The sequence below is a fragment of the Pelobates fuscus genome, chromosome 6 (genome assembly GCF_036172605.1).
Source record: "Pelobates fuscus isolate aPelFus1 chromosome 6, aPelFus1.pri, whole genome shotgun sequence".
Lineage (NCBI taxonomy): Eukaryota > Metazoa > Chordata > Amphibia > Anura > Pelobatidae > Pelobates > Pelobates fuscus.
The window spans coordinates 81,451,639-81,476,152 of NC_086322.1; the positions used below are offsets into that span (position 1 = coordinate 81,451,639).

Consider the following 24,514-nt stretch of genomic DNA (forward strand, 5'->3'; position numbering starts at 1 on the left):
GAAGGTCCACAGAAAATCATGCAAAGCTATGTAAAACATGCACTGAGACAGAAAAACTGCAGGCAGCAGTAGTGAACCCCAAATATGCTAAGAGTAATCCTGATAACAAGTAGAACTGACCCCCCACACAGTGGCAAGTGAGCTGCAAGGCGAGCATACAACAACATAAAATTGGGTGTCCTTAAAAAATAAACGACAGACGCGGCAGCCGAGAGAGAGAGCCGCGCACCCCCGTGTCCGACCACGCGGTCGCGGGGGGAGGGCGCTCAGGAGCGGAGGCTCCTGCGGAAATAGTCCAGCACCCTGCGCCGCTCGGGTAACAGCCAACAAGCGACCGGTGATGCGGGCAGGGCAGGGAGGCAAGGAGAGGATTCCCGCTCAGCGGACGAAGTCGGCGGGCAAGAATCAGTATAAAGAACACGTGGGACCGCCGGAGTCTTACTCCGCGGTCCCGATGGTCGGCACGGGAAGCGGTCCGCAAACGGAAACACGAGCCCCAAGGAAAACAAATGAAACAAAAAACAAAGAAAATAATTACAATAGTAATGACACAAATGAAACAATAAAAATAAAGAAAAAAGGGGCAAAAAACAGATAGGCAAAGCAATGCCCACAATAGAAATAAGGACAGTAATACTGTAAACTCAACACATGAGAATAAAATCACAAATCATATACAATAAGACACACAGCCATCCATAAAGAACAGGAGGCAGTGGTACTCTGACCTGTACTGTCTGCGGAGCAGCAAAGAAAGAGGAAATGGTTGGTTGGGAGGAGCCTTTTATAGATGCCTTATGTTTTTGTCTTTGGTGTTTTTCTCTCTATGTTAATGTGCTGCTGTGGAGTTCTATTAAAGAGAGACTTAAGCAAATATGAAGCCTCCTGTCATGTTATAAAATGTAATACATCCAAAACCCAAGCTCTGACAATCAATCTAGCGGTTTCTCTGGTGCAAAATATGCACTGAATGTCTCCATTTCAATAGAATCCAATTATCTGGTTTACCTTATCACAAAAATCACCAAATCATTTTTGACATTATACAAATTTAATTTTCTTCTCCAAAGAAAGATCAAATTGTATCTAAGTAACTTGTTTCCTTCAATATGGTCCCTCTAATGAGTCACATGACATCCCACATGTCATCCCACATTACCTACCATTTGACTGCAGCTTCTGCATTGTGGGATCTGCATGCTTCACTAGTGAGTGGGAGTTTGTGCATGAATCTGGTAAGATTAACATAAATATATATGTAGCCTTACATGGGAGATTGGAGAAGACAAACAGCTATTTTATGTAAATTACATACTAACAATTTGCTGGCATTTTGGGTCTGGACTGCCCGTATGGGTGGGACCAGTCTGATATGTTTCAGAGAAGTTCTCTCTGTAATGGCACAAGATGAGCAAAAAACAGCTTGAGAACTGAGCGGGGACCGACCAAAGGGCAGGCTATTTCAGTTGCTGCCCGTTCTCAGTATTCTCTTGCGACCCATTTTTTCTCTACATACTAACAATAATTTCGTATTTATATTGTGCCAACATATTCAGCAGCTCTGTACAATAGAGGGAACACAGACAAATAATGAACATAAACTTAAGCAACAGAAGACCCTACCGTGAGCTTACAATCAGTACTTTTATACAAAGTGCTTAGCGAGATAACTCATGAGCGTACAATCTAAAGCTAATAAGGCAGACTTGAGACATGAGGTTGCAGAGGAGTTTGAAGTTGATGGCCAGAGATCGGGGGACATATGTAAATACCGAATAGCTTGTGAGATAGTTAAAAAGTTAGAGGCAGCTTAAGGAGCATGCTGTAAGAAGAGTAGAAGCCAGGGAGGGCAGGACATTTGTGGTAGCAAATTTTTTGAATGTTTGATTTTACTGGGAATCAAGATGCAGTTCTGAATTCTGAATCTGGAGATAGAATGAATGTAAAGGAAGTTGAGAATCCACAAACATGTATTTCTGGGATGGGAGTGGGTGGAATGTATACAATTTGGTGTGATACTGAAATATTTTGGCAAAAATACTCTATTTCTCTAAAAATTAAAATGTATATCCATTTGTTAGACTTTCACATAGCACTATATTATGATAAAATTATGAGTGCACCAAAAAAGTACTTTTGCAAGTTGCATGACAAACCACTGTAAATAACTGTGTCCCAAAATACCATAATCACTGCTATGGGTCTATCTTTCCCCTCGTAGCTCCACTCAGTTGCATACCTCCCAACCAGCAACCCCTTTTCCTTGCCCATTTACCAACTTCAGAGAGCCGGAGTAAACTATTACCGCCAGCGGGAGCTACTGGCATTTTCTCTGGAACTCCAGCTCAGCTACTGTCTATTTTCGCCCATGACTTATCGAGCGGCCGGTCAAAGGTTTATCAGGGTGGCGTTTCTTCTACGAGCATGGAATCAGGTGCTATTTTTAGGGATTGGGCGCTTGAAGACAAGCTCTCTGGGGATACTACATCTTATTGTTTTTATATTGTATCTTTGGGGTTATTTGTGTAAGCGTCCTTTGAATCCAGGAGATAAATAGTTTAACCGAGAGCTGACTCAATTATCTCCCAGACACAGAGGCGCCTGGGCAGGCTTACTGCATGTTGAATAGAGACACCATGCTGGGAGTCTGTGTATATAACCCTGTGCTTTTCCCGATAATGACACACTACTTTTCACCCTTCATCAAGTCTAGGCTGATGTTTGGGTGGGAGCTATAAACACTTTCACTCTGCGGGAATAGGGAGAACTTCAACAAATATGTGATATATATCATATATTTATTATATATTTTGTTTGCAGCGACAGCAATGGGAACATTTTATCTCCTGTATAGAAACACAAACTATTGAAAACTAATATGCCAACCAGGAAGATAAGGATGTCATCAGAAAAACAATTAAGAGAAATAATAAATCATTTGTTCTTATAGAATGGTAAAAACATAATGCTGATCAATTGTTGTCATTGCAGTCTTATTATTTTTACTGTTGCCGGGCTATTTGCTAAAGTGTGAATTCTAATTGGAGGCCACGGCAGCAGAACTGAAAACATAGGTGAGAATTTAACTTCGGCTAATTTGACTTTTGAAATTCACTTTGAATTCTCATTCTAGTGAATAACCCTGTTAAATTTCAATTGTGATCTGATCCAATACAAAAAAGCTTATTACACTTCGTGATGTGAAATATTTTACATATCCTACATATTGTCCTTATCTGAAAGAGTTAATATAGTTAAACAAGTGACTGGAGATGTTAAATAGATGTGGTTATTTCCATGCAATCGAGAACAGGATTTGGGAGCCGAACACTCTGAAGATTGAGATATAAATCAGTTTAGTATTGCTGATACAAAACTTTGTCTTAAGAGCAGACACCGCGCGAGCCACGTCGCATTCACCCATCTCAACATCCGCAGGAGAGACTGTGTGAACATCTCTCTTACACCCTTATGGCAGGAAACACTTCAAAGCAGCCACCAAGCATGTGACTCGGGGTCTCTGAAATTGTGTTATATGTGAGACACAATGTGTATATTGCGACGTGACAGGTCGCAAGACATTCAAACCTGGCTTTAACGTACATTGCTGGAACTCGCTTGGCCTTAAAGGAGAACTGTCACTTCTGAGATCCCTATATTTACCAATTATGTATTTGTGAGATGTGAAAAATAAAATTAAATGTAGAAATCGACAATTCTGCATCCTGCAATTGGGCACTATTCCCTGTCTCTACTACTGATGACAGAAAGTTAGAAGCTTCTGTTTACTGTCCGGAGCTAAGCCCTGCAGTGCCTCAGCTGATCAGTCTCAGCCTATGAGCTAAGCTCTGCACTGTACAAATGTACCCGTTTTGTGTAATGATGAACATATAGATGTGAAGGCTCTGCATCGTTGGGTAACTTGTGCTGAGTCATTCTTGAAAATCTGAATTCTATTGTCTTGATAGGTAGGGCGCTCCAAGTGTTTGCTGTCTCTGGGAATAAGACCAGTGTTGTTGATGTTTAGAAATTTAGCTGGGTCGCGGTCTAGAGGTTTTGTTGTGTTTGTCTGGGCCAAGCCTGTGTGCCCATTCAGTGATGGAAGGGGAGTCAGAGGTAATAGCAATTTGTAGGGTATCCAGTATCCAGGATTAAATGGTGGCAGTGGCGAAACTACCGCGGTCGCAGGACCCACCACTCCAGGGGGCCCGCATGTGTTGCGGCACCGGCCCACGCTGTTAGGGCCACCCAATGGCAAAGTATTACCAGGGGGCCTGGTCAGCGCTGCGGTGCTTTAATAGCTGACTGGGGCACCTGTGATTACATGAGAGCTGGGAGGAATTGACTGCCCCATCACTTCCTCCAAACAACCACTGGGAGCCACTGGGAGGAAGGGAGTCAGAGTGGGAACTCTGACTTCCATCAGGCTGAGCCACTACTGGACCCCAGGGAAGTCACCCTCCTGCATCTAAAAGGTAGGAAACAGGAGGGTGATATAATATTTTGCATATGTGTGTGTTTGTTTGTATGTATGTGTTTGTGTATGTGTGTCTGTATGAATGTGTGCCTGTATGAATGTTTCTCTGTATGTGTGTATGTATGTGAGTGTGTCTGCCTGTGAGTCTGTCTGTGTCTGTATGTGTGTGTGTATGTATGTGTGTATGTGTGTCTGTCTCTGTGTGTGTCTGTCTCTGTGTGTGTGTATATGTATATTTATGTGTATGTGTGTTTGTATGTGTGTATATGTATGTGTGTGTCTGTATGTCTGTGTCTGTGTGTCTGTCTGTGTGTGTGTGTGTGTGTGTGTGTGTGTGCGTGTATGTCTGTCTTTGTGCCTGTGTATGTGTGTGTTTTGTATGTATGTCTGTGTGTGTGTGTGTATGTCTGTATATGTGTGTCTCTGTGTATTGTTCCGTATGTATGTGTTTGTATGTATGTGTGCCTGTATGTGTGTATGTGTGTGTCTCTGTATATGTATGTGTGTCTGTTTGTGTGTCTGCATGCGTATATGTTTGTCTGCATGTGTGGGGGGGCAACGAATTGGAGGGGGAGGGTAGACGTATGGATGGTGTGCCGGGGGGTAGACGTTTGGGGAGGGGGGCCGAGGGCAATTTTTGCACCGGGGTCCTGTGGTTTCCTGTTACGCCTCTGAATGGTTGGAATAATATCAGCCAGTTTCAAGGCTTCAGGGAAGCCTACAAATATGAAAGTGTTTCTTCTACTCTTGTTTTCTACATCATTCAATTTGTCTTGTAAAGAGGTTAAGATATTTTCTTGTTGTCAAATGGTGGATTGCAGTTGGTTTAGTTCATTTTCTGTTGTGCTTTGTCTGGTTTTCAGAAAGGTAAGTTGAGTAGAGTGAGTTTGAAGAAGATTGAGTGCACTATCAATGGATTCTTTAATGTCCTTGAATTGGGATTCAAAAACTAGTTTGAGGAGATTAGAAACCTCTCAAGCTGTAGAGAGAGACTGTTGGTGTCCATGTCCGAGCCTGTTGGTAAGAGAGATGAAGTGGATGGCGGTGGAGGCTCTTTTAGGTACCGTTTCTTGGCTGATCTTTGAAGTTTACTTTAAGGTCTTTTGTAAGGAGTTTTGTCTATGCATGTATCCATGACGGTGGAGTAAAAAATATAGAAGGAAGGATATAGAGAAAGAAATATTTGAAGCTATGTTGTAGAATAGTGGTCCAGTATGTGTGGTGTTAAGGAGAAAGGGGTATGATGGTAGAAACGTAGAAAGAATTAAGGCTTGAATGTGATGCTGATTAAAACAGTGTCTTACAGAGCAAGTTCAAAACTATCATGGGTGGCTACAGGACAAATTAAATAAAATTTTCTGTAAATGTATGCAGGGGTTAATGAAGGTTATGGAGGACACCAAGGGAAGTTGCTACCAGCTAGGTAGTGGTGGGAAGAAGCAGTTAAATATGAAAAAAAATTATATATACTTGCTTTTTTCAGTCTGCAGAGTGTAGCAACGGTCTCATTCAAAGCTAAAGCTGCATGTCCCATTAAATAAAAGAATGCAGTATTTAAGCCCTGTATCTATACACACACACACACACACACAGACACATACAAACTGACATACATATATATATACTTCACTTACAAAAGAAACTTACATATACTTTCATTTCAGATGAAGGCTTCCCCCGAACACTCAAAAATATTATAAATGTTAGTCCTGATCGGAAAAATATTATACTGAAAATGATAGGGTTGCACACTCCTACTCAGTTGTTTTATGTGTCGTTAAATACTGAAAACAGCAATTCTCTGCATTAGTCATGCAATATATTTATACATCACGTAGGTTGGCGTTGCTGACATACTGACATATGTCTATATTCAGCTGCTCTCCTATACATACGGTTTTATATAAGATGCGTGTCCATACGTTGCAATCTGATTAGCTGTTTTTCTTTGTCAGATATCTTACCCAGTTACACATTGAAGACTGAGCTAAGCATCCTCTAGGTCTTGCCTTGATGATATTTATAATTCTTTCAACTGGATCAGTTGTCTATGAAGTTCTCTTGCTAAGGGCATGAACCCAGTTCCTGGCTACAAATGCGTGGTAAAAGCTATCTTTCCAGTTATTCAAAAGATTATAAAGAGCCTAATTAAAGAACCACTAATATCACCCAGACCACTTCATCTCAATGAAGTGGTCTTCATGCATGGGCGTAGGAACCGGGGGGGATCGGGGGACGCATCCCCCCCAGCAAATCATGCGGGGGGGACAGGTTATGGGGAAATCCCCCCCAGCTCTGCCGGCCCCCTTCATGCTGCAGCCGCCCGAGCGCTCTGTAGAGAGCCTCAGGCGGCTGCAGCTTTGAGGGCGCACAGCCCGGGCGCAGCATGAGGAGAGGGGCTGACAGGAGGGAAGCGCTTAGCGCTCCCTCCTGTCACTCCCTCACTGTAGCGTGGCCGAGCCCTGTATGGTCCGCGGGTACAGGGAGCATATGTCTCCTGTATCCGGCCGGACTAACAGGAAGTGCACACTGAGTATGCACTTCCTGTTAGTCCGGCCGGGTACAGGAAACAAAAGCTCCCTGTACCCGCGGACCATACAGGGCTCGGCCACGCTACAACAGAGGTAGGGGAGGGGGGAGGAAGAGAGTAGGGAGGGAGGGGGGGAGAAAAAAGAGAGTGACAAGGGAGGGAGGGGGGAGGGAGAAAAAAGAGAGTGACAAGGCAGGGAGGGGGAGAAAAAAGAGAGTGACAAGGGAGGGAGGGAGGGAGGGGGAGAAAAAAGAGAGTGACAAGGGAAGGAGGGAGGGAGGGGGAGAAAAAAGAGAGTGACAAGGAAGGGAGGGAGGGAGAGAGAGAGTGACAAGGGAGGGAGGGAGGGGGAGAAAGAGAGTGACAATGGAGGGAGGGAGGGGGAGAAAGAGAGTGATAAGGGAGGGGGAGAAAGAGAGTGACAAGGGAGGGGGAGAAAGCGAGTGACAAGGGAGGGAGTGAGGGGGATAAAGAGGGTGGGGAGGAAGGGAGGGAGGGGGAGAAAGAGAGTGACAAGGGAGGGAGGGGGAGAAAGAGAGTGACAAGGGAGGGAGAAAGAGAGTGACAAGGGAGGGAGGGGGAGAAATAGAGTGATAAGGGGGGGACGGAGGGGGAGAAAGAGAGTGACAAGGGCGGGAGGGGGAGAAAGAAAGTGACAAGGGAGGGAGGGGGAGAAAGAGTGACAAGGGAGGGGGGAGGGGGAGAAAGAGAGTGGGGAGGGAGGGAGGGGGAGAAAGAGAGTGACAAGGGAGGGAGAAAGAGAGTGACAAGGGAGGGAGAAGGAGAGTAACAAGGGAGGGAGAAGGAGAGTAACAAGGGAGGGAGGGGGAGAAAGAGAGTGACAAGGGGGGACGGAGGGGGAGAAAGAGAGTGACAAGGGAGGGAGGGGGAGAAAGAAAGTGACAAGGGAGGGAGGGGGAGAAAGAGTGACAAGGGAGGGAGGGAGGGTGGGGGAGAAAGAGTGACAGGGGGAGAAAGACAGTGACGAGGGAGGGGGAGAAAGAGTGACAAGGGAGGGAGGGAGTGGGAGAAAGAGTGACAAGGGAGGGAGGGAGGGTGGGGGAGAAAGAGTGACAGGGGGAGAAAGACAGTGACGAGGGAGGGGGAGAAAGAGTGACAAGGGAGGGAGGGAGGGGGAGAAAGAGTGACAAGGGAGGGGGAGAAAGAGTGACAAGGGAGGGAGGGAGGGCGAGAAAGAGTGACAAGGGAGGGGGAGAAAGAGTGACAAGGGAGGGGGAGAAAGAGTGACAAGGGAGGCAGGGAGGGGGAGAAAGAAAGTGGCGAGGGAGGGAGGGGAGAAAGAGAGTGACAAGGGAGGGAGGGAGGGGGAGAAAGAGAGTGGGAGGGAGGGAGGGGGAGAAAGAGAGTGACAAGGGAGGGAGAAAGAGAGTGACAAGGGAAGGAGGGGGAGAAAGAGAGTGACAAGGGGGGGACGGAGGGGGAGAAAGAGAGTGACAAGGGAGGGAGGGGGAGAAAGAAAGTGACAAGGGAGGGAGGGGGAGAAAGAGTGACAAGGGAGGGAGGGAGGGGGAGAAAGAGTGACAGGGGGGAGAAAGACAGTGACGAGGGAGGGGGAGAAAGAGTGACAAGGGAGGGAGGTCGAGAAAGAGTGACAAGGGAGGGGGAGAAAGTGTGACAAGGGAGGGAGGGCGAGAAAGAGTGACAAGGGAGGGGGAGAAAGAGTGACAAGGGAGGGAGGGAGGGGGAGAAAGAATGACAAGGGAGGGAGGGGGAGAAAGAGAGTGACAAGGGAGGGAGGGGGAGAAGGAGTGACAAGGGAGGGAGAGAAAGAGTGACAAGGGAGGGGGAGAAAGAGTGACAAGGGAGGCAGGGAGGGGGAGAAAGAAGTGGCAAGGGAGGGAGGGAGGGGAGAAATAGAGTGACAAGGGAGGGAGGGAGGGGGAGAAAGAGAGTGGGAGGGAGGGAGGGGGAGAAAGAGAGTGACAAGGGAGGGAGAAAGAGAGTGACAAGGGAAGGAGGGGAAGAAAGAGAGTGACAAGGGGGGGGCGGAGGGGGAGAAAGAGAGTGACAAGGGAGGGAGGGGGAGAAAGAAAGTGACAAGGGAGGGAGGGGGAGAAAGTGACAAGGGAGGGAGGGAGGGAGGGTGAGAAAGAGTGACAGGGGGGAGAAAGACAGTGACGAGGGAGGGGGAGAAAGAGTGACAAGGGAGGGAGGGAGGGGGAGAAAGAGTGACAAGGAAGGGGGAGAAAGAGTGACAAGGGAGGGAGGGAGGGCGAGAAAGAGTGACAAGGGAGGGGGAGAAAGAGTGACAAGGGAGGGGGATAAAGAGTGACAAGGGAGGCAGGGAGGGGGAGAAAGAAAGTGGCAAGGGAGGGAGGGAGGGGAGAAAGAGAGTGACAAGGGAGGGAGGGAGGGGGAGAAAGAGAGTGGGAGGGAGGGAGGGGAGGAAAGAGAGTGACAAGGGAGGGAGAAAGAGAGTGACAAGGGAAGGAGGGGGAGAAAGAGAGTGACAAGGGGGGACAGAGGGGGAGAAAGAGAGTGACAAGGGAGGGAGGGGGAGAAAGAAAGTGACAAGGGAGGGAGGGGGAGAAAGAGTGACAAGGGAGGGAGGGAGGGGGAGAAAGAGTGACAGGGGGGAGAAAGACAGTGACGAGGGATGGGGAGAAAGAGTGACAAGGGAGGGAGGGAGGGCGAGAAAGAGTGACAAGGGAGGGGGAGAAAGAGTGACAAGGGAGGGAGGGAGGGCGAGAAAGAGTGACAAGGGAGGGGGAGAAAGAGTGACAAGGGAGGGAGGGAGGGGGAGAAAGAATGACAAGGGAGGGAGGGGGAGAAAGAGAGTGACAAGGGAGGGAGGGGGAGAAAGAGAGTGACAAGGGGGGGACGGAGGGGGAGAAAGAGAGTGACAAGGGAGGGAGGGGGAGAAAGAAAGTGACAAGGGAGGGAGGGGGTGAAAGAGTAACAAGGGAGGGAGGGGGAGAAAGAGTGACAAGGGAGGGGGAGAAAGAGTGACAAGGGAGGGGGAGAAAGAGTGACAAGGGAGGGAGGGGGAGAAAGAGTGACAAGGGAGGGGGAGAAAGAAAGTGACAAGGAAGGGAGGGGAGAAAGAAAGTGACAAGGGAGGGAGGGGGAGAAAGAAAGTGGCACGGGAGGGAGGGGGAGAAAGAGAGTGACAAGGGAGGGAAGGAGGGGGAGAAAGAGAGTGACAAGGGAGGGAGGGGGAGAAAGAGAGTGACAAGGGAGGGAGAGAGATTGACATTCATCACACACACACACACACACACAATCACACAATCATGCAACCCTTACACACACAGAAACACACAATGCATTCCTTACACACACTCAATGCACCCCGTGCACACACACACACACACAATCATACAACCCTTACACACACAGAAACACACAATGCATTCCTTACACACACTCAACGCACCCCGTGCACACACACACACACACACACACACAATCACACAATCATGCAACCCTTACACACACAGAAACACACAATGCATTCCTTACACACACTCAATGCACCCTGTACACACACTCAATGCACCCCTTACAGACGCACACACTGCATCCCGTACATACACAGAAACACACCTTACAGCCCTTACACATACAAACACAGATTCACACAATGCATTCCTTACACACATATCAGGACATCCCCTACACACTTCACCCCCTGTGAACAAACTCATTGGTGGAACATGAAGGTGGACCCTGGGACCCAGACCTTGAGCTGTGTAAAGGGCCCCCAAAAAATGGAGCTGCTTCCCGTTCTCCCAGAACATTGATTTTTGTGACCACAGTTACAAACAGCCTCCAGAGAGCCTGTTCTACACCAGACCAGTGGAGCCAGACTGCAGCTAGAGCCCATCGTCATCCTCATTTGGTTGTAAGTAGGCAATCTAGCATATTATTCGTGGCACTAATCTCTAATTTACCTCACATTAAAGAAACACTATAGTCCCCAGAAGCACTGCAGCTTAATGTAGTGGTTCTGGTGTCTATAGCCTGTCCCTGCAGGCCTTTTAATGTAAACACGGCGGCACTCCAGCACTGGCGTTAGTTAAAATGGCAGAAAATTATTGGAAAGGGTTAGGGGGGCTACTAATAAGGATAGGGGGAGAGGGGTAGGTAGAAAAATAATTGGAAGGGTTTAGGGGGGCTACTAATATGGATGGGAGGAGGGGGGAGGTAGAAACATTATTGGAAGGGGTTAGGGGAGTACTAATATGAATGGAAGGGGTAGGGTGGGTTCTAATATGCATGGAAGGGGTTGGGGGGGTACTAATATGCATGGAAGGGGTAGGGGGTTAATATGCGTGGAAGGGGTAGGTGGGGTTCTTTTGTGCATGGAAGGGGTAGGGGTGGTTCTAATATTCATGGAAAGGGTAGGGGTGGTTCTAATCAGGAGGATCCCGGCGCTGTATCCGGGTAAGTAAAACCCCTTCCCTGTAGTGACCCTTTAATGTTATTATTTAATCATTTATATAGCGACTGCAAATTCCGTAGCGCTGTACAATGGGATAAACAACTCCTAGTTTACGGAATAAGAATATACCCGGCGAGTAAAAATGCTATCCCCCCCAGATTTTTTGGGGTTCCTACGCCCATGTCTTCATGCAGTGGTCGTGTCATTTTAATCCTGCAATGTAAAACATTACTTTCTATAGCAACTATAAAGCTTAAATTGCAGGGTTTAACATACCTCTAGTGACTGTCTTCCATACTGACTGCAGAGGCGCTTCCACTGCACTGACCAAGTAAAACTTGGTTATGTGATGCGGCAGCTCATAGGTAAGCATTGGATTCCCATGAAATCCATTGGATTGAATGTGGCACTCATCGCGCATGCACATCAGCTCCCCAATGCTCCTCTACGAGATGCATTGGTTTGAACCATCACGGAGGAGGCCATGACTAGTTGATGCTGGAAGAAGAGATGCAAACAGTGCCGAGAGAGCCTCAGCACTGGGAAAAGGTGAGTAAAACCTTTATTTTATTAATTATTACTACACACAGGAAAGGGGGCACGACTGTGATTAGAGATAGGGGCACTATAGTCTTAGGAAGACACTATTTGTCTTTGGCCACACCTCCAATCACACCTCTGAAATTAGAGTGTCCTTCTTTGTCACTTGAAATGTAGAAAGGTCTGGATTAGAATGCAATAATCAAACTGATTATCCTATGCTTTCTTTAAACTTCAAAAATGATTTGTTGCTAGGAATATGAGCATACTTTATTCAAGTCTCAGAAAACAGGCACATCAATGTAAAATCCGGATATTCAGGACAAGAATCCTTGATAAAAATTCCTTTGGGACACACTTTAATGGGTTGCATGGTGAACATTTATAATTATGGATATTAGAGGAAGTTAAAATCAAATTAAATAACAAAGGCATGGGTTCCCTTAAACAGGAAAATGCTACAACTGAATGGCACACAATTTTTTTTCCCCCCAAAACCATTTTTATTGTGAATGCATGGTAGAAGAATATAACACAAGTGACATTATCATTTATGAGACAAACCTCTGGCCGACATGATCCACAAAAGGCCGGAGGGTGGCAAACCTCTGGCCGACATGATCCACAAAAGGCCGGAGGTCCCACTCTCCGCCCACACCGTGAAAGGGTGGTGAGAGCCTGGGGAAAAGTCTGGGTTGTGAGTTAAAGGTAGGTGAATAGTATGTATTGGGTCAACACCCAGTTTGGGGCAGACTGTTTCCATGCCCTAATAGGGGTAGCCAGGAGGGGATTATATAGGATATAGTCAGGGAGTAAGTGGTGTGGCCTGTGAAGGAGAGCCACGAGTGGGTTTGGTGATGCCAGATAGGACTCCAAGGACAAGTTAGAAAATCTGTTTTGAGATTGAATCCAGTCTAGCACATGTCTAAGCTGTGCTGCCAAACTGTATTCCACAGCATTAGGCAGGTTTAGACCACCATCAGCCCTGTGTTGGTTTAATTTGGTTAGGCTAAGGTGTGCCGTATGCCCCTGCCAAAGATATTTTCTAAGATATTTGTTCAACAAACACTTGTCACTTTTCGAGAGGAGTATTGGGAGCATCTGGAGGGGATATAACAGTTTAGGAAAACTGACCAATTTGTATAGATTATCCCTTCCAATGTAAGATAAAGGCAACTTATGCCAGTGTTCAAACTCTGCAAAGATGGCCGTTAAGATTGGCGGAATATTTAATTTATATATGAGAGAGAGATCTCTATGGACCTTAATGCTAAGATATTTAGGGGCCCTCGATTGTCACCACAGAGGAAGTCCTCGAGGGAGTGGTGGCGGGGGCGCCCACTCAAGTGAAGGGCACATGATTTGGCCCAATTGACCCTTAGGCCCACCATTTCGCGATGGCACACGATTTTAAACATTAATAGGGTTATTCACTAAAGGATAAATTGCTAGGAATGCAAAGTGAATTTTAAAACATAAGCCAAATTAACTTATTAGAAACATTCTCCAAGTCAGTTCTGTGTTTAGTTTGATTATCTTGGGCTAACGTTTAAAATTCACTTTGAACTCCCAGTCATTCTCACTTTATTGAATAGCTCTGTAAATCCCTGTACTGATCACGGTGCTTTCACATGGCTGTTGGGGATATTTTTACAGCAGATGCTGAGTAAGTGGGGTGGTTGCTTAAATATTGCATGAGCGTCTTTCTTTCAGGTTACAAGTTTCAAGTCACTTAATGTAATGCATGTTTCATTAACAAAACCAAATTAAAATCCAAACATGTAGTCCTTACTATGATACACAGCCTTACAGAACAGTTTGAAACAAGAGAGCGTGGTTGTGTAAGCTGAGTGATCATCGAACCATGACATTGTCAGGTCCCTTTTGTAGGATGTCTGCTCTCTATTGTATCTGCTCCTCTCTGGTTACATATCACTGGATACTATTCCTGCTCATGATTTTTCCATGTTGGATACCTAGAAAAATAGTAAGAACTATTATAGGTAAGAAAAGAGTCTACACATCTGTATTCATATTGTATCTTCTTCGTGGAAGAACATCCAACTGGACACATAGATTATCTCTAGCATATGAGGACATTTTTGGAATTTTCGGCAGATATAATGAAGTTTTATTCAACCCTTCTGTACGGTTCCTTTTGGCTTTTTACAACAGTTCTGGATTTGAAAGGTGAGAGTTACTGAGTTTTTCTTAAACGTTCTCTGAAATCATTAAAAATTATAAATTCTTTAGGCAAGTGATGAATACTAAAATTATAAAAATATTTTACTATCACATTTAGATGTATCTTACTTTAAATTAGCCTTTTAATTTTCTCTATTTCTCTCTCCTCTTTTATTTTTTTTTTAAACAACTGTGTATATGTAAATAAGAGGCCCGTGCAAGTCACAGGATTCTGTCATATTATTTTATTTTAACAAAACAAAATAAAATCTATCCCCATCCCCATCAGACTGTTTGCAGGAAAGAATCAACAAACTTCAAATATTTTGGGTGTTTTCGAAAGGCATGTTTAAATGTAATTTTTCTTTTTCAATATGCACAATATTTAATAGGTGAAAAAATTTTGATTGTACAGAAAATCCTTTTAAAATCCTTTATCGGACAATGAGGTTACGCATTTAAATTTCCCCCACATATTTTATTATCCTCTCATGTATACATTAACCCATATACTCATACAGCAGATAAACACACTTATACATGCACACACACATACATACATACTCACTGATACACACACATACATACACACTGATAAATGCATATACATTATTATTATTTGCATTTATACATACTCAGATATTCTGACTGTGTGTCTTGCAGTGTTTATCAGTATGTGTGTGTGTGTGTGTGTGTGTGTGTGTGTGTGTGGCATTGTGTATATGTGCATGTGTGTGAGAGTGTGTGTCTGGCAGTTCCTGTATGTGTTTGTGAGTGTATGTGTATGTGTATCTGTGTGTGTGTGCATATAGATGTGCTTCTCTATGTCTCTGAGCATGTGTATCTTTATGTCTGAGAGAGTATATTTGTCTGAGCTGTGAGAGGTGTGTTGTATTGTTAGGGGGGCTGCTTGTGGTCTTGACATATGCGTGGTGTTTATAGCAAGGCGGTTGTGCATGACTGTGAATGTATTAGAGCGATTGTGTGTGCATGGTGGGACTGTGTAGGTATGAGGGTGACTGTGTGTATGGGAGATGAGTGTGTGTATGGAAGTGGCTGTGTATTTGGGGGATTGACTCTGTGTATGGTGGTGACTGTGCATATGGAGGGTGACTGTGCGTGGGGTGACTGTGTAGAATGTGATTGTGGCGGGTGACTGTGGAGGTGTAAAAATATGTGGGGTGGCTGCATTTATGTGTCCATCCTGCCTGCCAAGTATAAAATGTATATACTTTGCCCCCTTGCTAGTTAACTTTTAGGCAGCAAGAGGGCAATGTGCCCTGGTGATCCAAAGAGTGTACCTGAGGGTCTTTTGGGCTTTAAACTTTATTGGTTTAGGGGTCATGTGCTGCAGGTCTGTACCATAAGGTCTGTGACCATAAGGGAGCACTGGCAGTGATCTGCACCTGACAGAGGTGCAGGCCAGCAGCTCCCTCTCTTTTGCAAGAGCAGAGCTCAGGTGAGTAGGATTTGTTTGCATCTAATTGGTAAAGTTTAAGTGGATCCACCACTTTCAGGGATTTCGAGTGCAACGGCCATTGGGCGCAGTGGAAGTTAGGTATACTTGCCTCATGACTGCCATCACCTTATTCCTGTGGATTGCTGTAGAATATTGCATATTGCATGTTTCTATCGATTATGTATGGATGTCTGGATTGACATACGTAACAGATGGTATTAAAAAGTCACATGGTTTTCTTGTATTAGTACTCTGGAATGTGTGTTGGGGGTTTTGTCCTTATATGGCTAGGGTTAAATTCTGATGTCAGTCTGGTCACATCTATATAGTAACTGAACAAAGGGACATGAGATCTCTCTCTCTATTGGCTCTTCTGTCTGTACAGCTATGTAATGATGTAACTCTGCCTTCAGAAGTTCAGCAATTGCCATCTGCTGTGGAACATCCATGATCACGTAACATCCTTCGTTGTTTTATTATGTATCAGTGACTAAGAATAAACCATAAGAAACTGTAAGTCAGATTGCGTATTAGGACTTTTCATTAATATAAATGTATATAGAACATAGAATGTGACGGCAGATAAGAACCATTCGGCCCATCTAGTCTGCCCAATTTTCTAAATACTTTCATTAGTCCCTGCTCTTATCTTATAGTTAGGATAGCCTTATGCCTATCCCATGCATGCTTAAACTCCTTTACTGTGTTAACCTCTACCACTTCAGCTGGAAGGCTATTCCATGCATCCACTGCCCTCTCAGTAAAGTAATACTTCCTGATATTATTTTAAACCTTGCCCCTCTAATTTAAGACTATGTCCTTTTGTTGTGGTAGTTTTTCTTCTTTTAAATATAGTCTCCTCCTTTACTGTGTTGATTCCCTTTATGTATTTAAATGTTTCTATCATATCCCCCCTGTCTCGTCTTTCCTCCAAGCTATACATGTTAAGATCCTTTAACCTTTCCTTGTAAATTTTATCCTGCAATCCATGAACCAGTTTAGTAGCCCTTCTCTGAACTCTCTCTAAAGTATCAATATCCTTCTGGAGATACGGTCTCCAGTACTGCGTACAATACTCCAAGTGAGGTCTCACCAGTGTTCTGTACAATGGCATGAGCACTTCCCTCTTTCTACTGCTAATACCTCTCCCTATACAACCAAACATTCTGCTAGCATTTCCTGATGCTCTATTACATTGTCTGCCTACCTTTAAGTCATCAGAAATAATCACCCCTAAATCCCTTTCCTCAGATGTTGGGGTTAGGACTCTATCAAATATTCTGTACTCTGCCCTTGGGTATTTACGTCCAAGATGCATTATATTGCACTTATCCACATTAAATGTCAGTTGCCACAACTCTGACCATTTTTCTAGTTTACCTAAATAATTTGCCATTTGGCTTATCCCTCTTGGAACATCAACCCTGTTACATATCTTAGTATCATTAGCAAAAAGACATACCTTACCATCAAGACCTTAAGCAATATCACTAATAAAAACATTAAAGAGAATGGGTCCAAGTACAGATCCCTGAGGTACCCCACTGGTGACAAGACCATGCTTTGAATATAATCCATTGATTACAACCCTCTGTTGCCTGTCACTCAGCCACTGCCTTACCCAGTCAACAATATTGGAATCCAAACTTAAAGATTGCATTACCGGCCTATAGTTACCCGACTCCTCACAACTATCTTTCTTGTGAATGGGCACAACATTCGCTAACTTCCAATCGTCTGGGACTACTGCTGTTAACAATGATTGGTTAAATAAATCTGTTAATGGTTTTGCTAGTACACCCCTAAGCTCTTTTAATAACTTTGGGTGTATTCCATCAGGTCCCACTTACTTATTTTTCTTTACTTTTGACAGTTGAAATTGAACCTCTTCCTCTGTAAACTCACATGTAACAAATAAGTCATAAATAACCTGACCGCCTTCGTAACGAACTCCAATTATACACATCCTCTAAAATACTAACCAAGAGGATGAGTTTGCCTCCTTTGCAATTAAGCAATGTAATAAACAGCTAATAATAATAGTAATAACAATAATAATAATAATAATAGGTTGATGAGGAAGGAGAGCACCACCTTGCGGTGCACTGCTTCTAAAATATCTTTTTCCAGTCAGTGACATCACTGGTTGGCACTTTTATACATCCAGTCGTTCCTGTAACTTGCGACCGGAGCCACCAGTCAGGGCAACCTGGCTCCTAGCCTAGCAAGAGCTCACATTCTAATCTAATCAATCTAACCTGCCCAGAGACAGCTAAACTACCCAGCAGCTAAATTCTGCCAAGAAATACATTGTAACCTAACCTTATTCCTGCACGTATGCATGTACCGTCCTTGAGATTATTGCTTGGTGCTTTACAGAACTAACATAAACATGAGGCAAAAAGGAGAACTGACTGAACAAACAAATATATAGGGAAATAAAACTTAATGTACTATTGGTGATAAAGGTGGAACCTAACACAGCTGCATGCTGGGAATCATTGGTCTCTAATAACAAGTGACAGGTAATGAAAGGGAGTTAATTAATCATATTCACAATCAAACCAATAAATAATATGAAACGTCGACAACACAGGAGCTCTTTGTGATGGCTGGTGAATCCCAGGTGATTTTACCATCGTAGCGTAGGACAACATTCATGTTCACTGGCTCAGAGAACCCATCATCTGCCCTTTTAAAATGAAGGAGAATAAACTTTAATTATATGCCTTTTCATCTTGTCTATAACAAAACTCAGTTTATTTGTTATTTTAACTGTAAATTTCTGTATTATTTAAGATGTCAAACAATCCCTAATCACATTCTTCCATGTTCTTAGATATACTAAAATGGTCCATGGTGGATTTTTATAATTATTAGTATATAGATATTTAGCGCCAACATATTTGACTGTGATTTAAACAATAGATAAACATAAGACTACGCAACACTAGACTATGTCCTTCATTTATTTTGTTTGAATCAACATCAGAAATTATTTGAATCATATAAAAAAAAAACTTTTCAAATAATTTATCTTCAAAAAACTTTTTTCTTTTTTTTTTTACTTTTTACTTTTCAAACTTAAGCAAAGCTTTAAAAAAAAAAAGCCAATACCTAGTCAGGGAATAAAAAGGTATGTCCTTTTGAAATATGCCACGTTATCCCATCTCCATCCTTTAATATGAAGCCCACAGGCTTCCCGGCTTGCTCACAGTCAGACGCTGCTACCTGTACTTTCTTAATTAAATGTTTTTCTCAGCTGTTTTTTCACCGTCTAAGTTCCGTAATCATATTTACACGCATGGCCCTTGTTTTACACGGGTTCGACAATTCTCTAAATTGCTTTACTTTCACTTCAAAGGTGTTGAAGCAGCAAAAGGAAAATTTGCTCAGATGTTATTTCGGAATTTGTTTGAGGATTATTCCAATGCACTAAGACCAGTGGAAGACACTGATAAAGCACTCAATGTTACACTTCAGATCACTCTCTCTCAGATCAAAGATGTGGTAAGTGGAAGTGAATAATATCTAGTCTGTTTGTCTATCTAGTTAGCTAATTACTTGTCATTCAGACTCTACGGAAATAATGACAAAGGTAGCAGAATCAAATTCCTGTTACTCTACCCCGGAACAAATCAATGGGTCCCGCAGTTACCTGTGGAATAAGACTCCACAAATAAATCTGAGATGGATCAGTTTGCATTTGCAATGAACATTACACGATTTTTGGGATGAAGCATTCAAAATAATGCCAGGAGGATGTTGAAATGATGTCTAGACCCTATATGTATGCACAATACAATTCGCACAATATTATTATTATTATTATAATTATTATTATTATAATTATTGGTATTTATATAGCACCAATTAATTCCGCAGCGCTTTACAATATTATGAAAGGGGGACATTTACAACAAATGAGACAATTACACAATGACACAGGAACAATAGGTAGACGAGGGCCCTGCTCAAACGAGCTTACAGTATAGAGGAGGTGGCGTACAAATACACAACATTGCGGCAACGGTGACAGCCACCAAACAAGGTGGAAAAGTAGCAGAGCTGGAGGTGAGAGTGGAGTGTGGCTCTTATAGTAGAGCAAGAGACAGATTTGGATAATTACAGATAAGTTACTCTGGGAGTCCATAAGCATTTCTGAACAGATGTGTTTTCAGGGACTTCTGAAAAAATTGAAGACTAGGGGAGAGTCAGATGGGGGTAGGCAGGCTATTCCAAAAGAAGGGAGCCGCCCGCAAGAAGTCCTACAAGCGCGAGTTAGCAGTAAGGGTGTGAGCAGCGGACAGGAGAAGATCACCGGCAGAGCGGAGAGACCGAGAAGGGGCATATCTATGAATAAGGGAAGAAATGTAAGAGGGGCTAGAGTTAGTTAGAGCTTTATAGGTAAGGGTTTGTGTGGCGGAACCACCGCTTGTTCAGGTGCTTTTTACTCGTACTGTGTGTTTTTCCCTTGCCTTATATTGTACCCGCTCCCCATTCGAGAGCGCTCCTCCGAAAGGAACTCCTTCATCTCCTGAATGGGCACCACCCAATATCTCATTTAGAACACTAGTTAGAATGTTTAAATGTGAAACCCCAAGGGAAGCAATCAATGAGTGCTCCCCTGGGTGGCCGCCATTTCATATAGGCAAACGCCAACCAGGGGGAGCATTCGTATCCCAAGAGGAGATGCTTCCCTTGCAGGTTTCAGCACAAGAACCTCATGAACGGAGATTGGTCAGGGAGTGTGCCATTCTGGGATCACCTGAGGTTGGTGGGGACACTTTTGTGGCACTGGCTAGTTTGGCAGGCTTTCTGTGCCTGGGGGACCAAGGGACGGTCTCTTTTGCCGTGCTTTGGCTCCCAGGCCCAGAGGCTCCTGTGATAAAGGCCTCCCTGTTGCCCTGCAATATGTGCAGTTACCTGGAAATTGCCAGGTATCGGTGCAATACAAGACCTAGAACTCTGTGATAAGCTCCGACGGTGGGTTTTCCTGTACGTTTTATTGCTGCAAAGCTCCCGCATATCTCAATCCTGTATTACTAAGCTCCACAGCAACAAAACCAGTATTAAAACATTCTGTTATTCACAGCACTGCCACAAAATTTGGCTGAGCCTATCCCAAATGTATGCTCTCAATTCATTTCTGGTATGAAGCAATCTAAAATGCTATAAAATAAAATCAGCTTGGCACGTCAATCCAATGTCGTTAAATCCTCCTAGGATGAGAGAAACCAGATCCTGACAGCATATTTATGGATCCGGCTCAGCTGGTTTGATGCGTATCTGCAGTGGGACAGAGATGAGTATGACGGGCTGGATTCCATTCGTATCCCTAGTAACATGGTATGGAGACCAGACATTGTGCTGTATAACAAGTAGGTACCCAGAGGTGGATTATTTTTTATATTTACACGTCCAGGGAAATGGGGGGACTGGTTTTTGTTGCTAAATTCATTTTGTAACTCTGGCCCACGTTGTGCGAATTACTTTCAAAATCAACATTGGAACACATGAGAATTAACTCTATTTCATCTGAGTTCAAGTTCTAGAACATATTATAATAGTCATGTATGGAACACGTTATATACAGGTTTATTCGCTTTAGTGAGATTTCAAAGATAATTCAAAAATATTTTCAGATTGAATGCCAAAAAAGTCAACTTTGCTTTCAAGTTGGCTGCACTGGTCTTAAATTTGAAATGCACTTTGAATTCTCACTTCAGTAAATAACGAGGATAACGGCATGAGTTTAGCTAGATATGACCTCTGATGGTTAATGATGACATTGATAAAGCCTGATGCTACTTCCAACTGCCCACATAACTTCTAGCAAGGTGAATGTGCACTCACTATGACCTCGATTTAATATTTTCGGATAAGCTTTTCAAATGATTGAACAAATACTAAATCATTTAAAAAGGTTATCCAAAAATCTTAATTTGAGGGCTATATTTGAAAAACATTGCTTGATTTCCCTATTCACATAGACAGATGGCCATAGACATTCATTTGTGGACTTATTAAAATGTATTATTTTAGATCATAGGAACAAGCTGATCATTTTTAGAGAACAATCATTTTTGTAGATAATTTGAAAAGTTTTTTCCTACCAGATTCGAATAATTTCTGATATTGATTGAAACAAAATAAATCAAGGCCATAGTCTTGTGTTGAGTATAACATTTTTGTATGTAGAATAGAGTATTAAATGTTTGTAAGCTCGTTTGAGCAGGGCCTTCTCCACCACTAACTTTCCCTATCTATTTTGAATAGCTCAGGAGAATTAGTAGATGCTTATAATTAAAATCAACCACAGACCATTTCAGTAAATATAATAGCATGTAAGCCTGTGATTAGGGATTTTTTGATGTCTTACTTGATACAAAGTTAAAATAATGAATAAAATGATTTGTATTATACATGAGATTAAAAGGCATATTATTAAAGTTTATTCTCCTTCATTTTGATAGGGCAGATGATGAGTTCTCTGAGCCAGTGAACACGAATGTTGTCCTACGCTACGATGGTAAAATTACCTGGGACTCACCAGCCATCACAAAGAGCTCCTGTGTTGTCGACGTTTCATATTTCCCTTTTGACAATCAGGAATGCAACCTCACATTTGGTTCTTGGACCTACAATGGCAATCAGGTGGACATCATAAATGCTATGGACACCGGGGACCTGTCTGACTTCGTGGAGAATGTAGAATGGGAAATGCATGGCATGCCAGCAGTGAAAAATGTCATTACATATGGCTGCTGCTCTGAGCCTTATCCAGATGTCACATTTACTTTGATTTTAAAGAGGAGATCTTCTTTCTACATATTCAACCTCCTTATTCCATGTTTGATGATATCCTTTCTGGCTCCATTAGGTTTTTATCTCCCTGCGGATTCCGGAGAAAAGGTCTCTCTGGGAGTTACAGTCCTCCTAGCCCTTACAGTATTCCAGTTAATGGTGGCAGAGAGCATGCCCCCTTCTGAGAGTGTGCCACTTATAGGTGAGTACAATTTGCGTTACAAAGTCCATCATCAGGTCTTCTTGATCTCTTAGAATGTTGGTGTAGTGATTTAAAACCATTCTGGAAGACTCAGATAACAAATTCTCCAATAGAACTGAATATGGATATGGGTCTATAATGCCAAACAATATTTGTTAGAAGTTTATGCAATTATACAGGTAAGCTGTCCAAGTGATATTAACCGTATAATTTTATTAGTTATAAGACACCCACATATTCTGCAGAAACACGATTTTGGTGCACTTTGAAAATAGATACAAAACTCCAAGTAGACTATACCAAGCATGCCAAAATAACCCAACATAACCAGTGCTTGCGTGGATGTACTCTTCTTGTATTTTAAATATAGTTGTTTTTTTAATGAAGATATCTGTGTTTTCTTTATTGCACAAAATTATAAAGTATATATATATATACATATATATATATATATATATATATATATATATATATATATATTGTTAATTATGCTTTGGATCTTACATAATTTAACTTTACTTTGACTTTTTTGTGTTTTTTATGATGTCGCAAAATTTGTATAAATGTGTCAATTCTTGTTCTCTTCTTTGCTGTTTAGTGAATAAACCATTCAGAGTTGTGAAGACCTGATAATTTTATGTTGTAATTTTTGTTTATTTTAGGAAAATACTACATAGCGACTATGACCATGATCACGGCTTCTACTGCATTAACGATTATAATAATGAACATTCACCTCTGCGGAGCAGAAGCCAAACCCATCCCACAATGGGCCAGGGTTGTGATTTTGGACTATATGTCCAAAATATTTTTTGTTTATGATGTGGGTGAGAACTGCACCAGCTCCCAGAATGATGACTCTGACTCCAAATCAGAAGACAGTATTCATTCTTACGATGATTATGAGAGAGAGAATGACGTTTATGGGAACTACAAGTGCCCTGCCTCAGGGAGCGAGACTTTTGTCTGTGACTTTGACATTCAAAAAAAGCTGAACAGCCAAGTGGCTGGGAATTTTGGTGTCCAATGTGAAATGCCAGAGCGCCCGTATTGTTTTCACTGCATCCACTATAAGGTCCTGGTTAGTAACATTGAATACATCACTAATTGGTATAAAGAGCAGAAGGCAATAAGTGCTAAAGGAATTGAGTGGAAAAAAGTGGCAAAAGTGATGGACAGGTTCTTTATGTGGGTATTTTTTAGTATGGTATTCTTCATGAGCATTTTAATCATTGCAAAAGCAGTGTGAGAATTTGTCACACCCTTAAAATAATTTAATTACATTTTAAATGAATCATTACTTTTTGTTAATGGAACACTCTATCACCATTACCACTATAATGTGATGTAGTGGTTATGGTGCTAGGAGTGCCCTGGTGCCGCTTCAATGTAAGTTTTAAACCATTTTCTACCAGTGTGACTTCTTAACTGGGGTCCACTGGGCACCACCACTGTAACGGACCGTTTCACTTACAAGAGGATAAAACCCAGTTTAGGCGATAATCCCCTTTCTAGATGCACAGGCAGCTACGGCAAACACCATTCTCCCGACTGGAACCACACGAACACTGGGACAGCTGAACAAGAAAAGCAGACATCGGCTTACACTCCTGGCAGTCAGCAAACAATCCCATTCCCCCAAAGACCGAGACGGCACATCGCTTTGAGGGTTAAGCAAGAACTGAGGACTGGGACACCCAGTCTGGCTTTTATTACAACCAAGTACATACAGGACACTCCCAGGGGGAGGATGAATTTAACCAATCACATGGAGGTACCTCCCACCCATTTCCTCCCCTTAGATTAGCACTTAACATAATTAACAGGGACACATTTTTACCCAAGTTTTGGATGTACCCTAAATACTTGGGGTACATCCACAAATCCAATATCTCCAGATAGCCCTAGTC

At 43.1% G+C, this 24,514-nt stretch overlaps 1 protein-coding gene across 1 annotated transcript; it reads left to right on the forward strand.

The window, feature by feature from the left end:
* Positions 1–1,673: 1,673 nt before the first annotated feature.
* On the forward strand, positions 1,674–23,853 carry CHRNA9 (cholinergic receptor nicotinic alpha 9 subunit). Its single transcript, XM_063425773.1, has 5 exons — positions 1,674–1,764; positions 18,960–19,105; positions 20,822–20,976; positions 22,072–22,604; positions 23,267–23,853. Exons 1-5 carry the CDS (start codon positions 1,674–1,676, stop codon positions 23,851–23,853), a joined length of 1,512 nt encoding a protein of 503 aa, XP_063281843.1.
* The last annotated feature ends 661 nt before the right edge of the window (positions 23,854–24,514 follow it).

What these genes read in the sequence shown, in the direction of transcription:
- CHRNA9 (XM_063425773.1), top strand. Translation starts at nt 1,674, where the DNA reads ATGAGCGTACAATCTAAAGCTAATAAGGCAGACTTGAGACATGAGGTT. An exon ending in GACATTGTGCTGTATAACAA is followed by an intron (nt 20,977 to 22,071) that starts GTAGGTACCCAG and finishes TCATTTTGATAG; the next exon opens with GGCAGATGATGAGTTCTCTG. An exon ending in TGAGAGTGTGCCACTTATAG is followed by an intron (nt 22,605 to 23,266) that starts GTGAGTACAATT and finishes TGTTTATTTTAG; the next exon opens with GAAAATACTACATAGCGACT.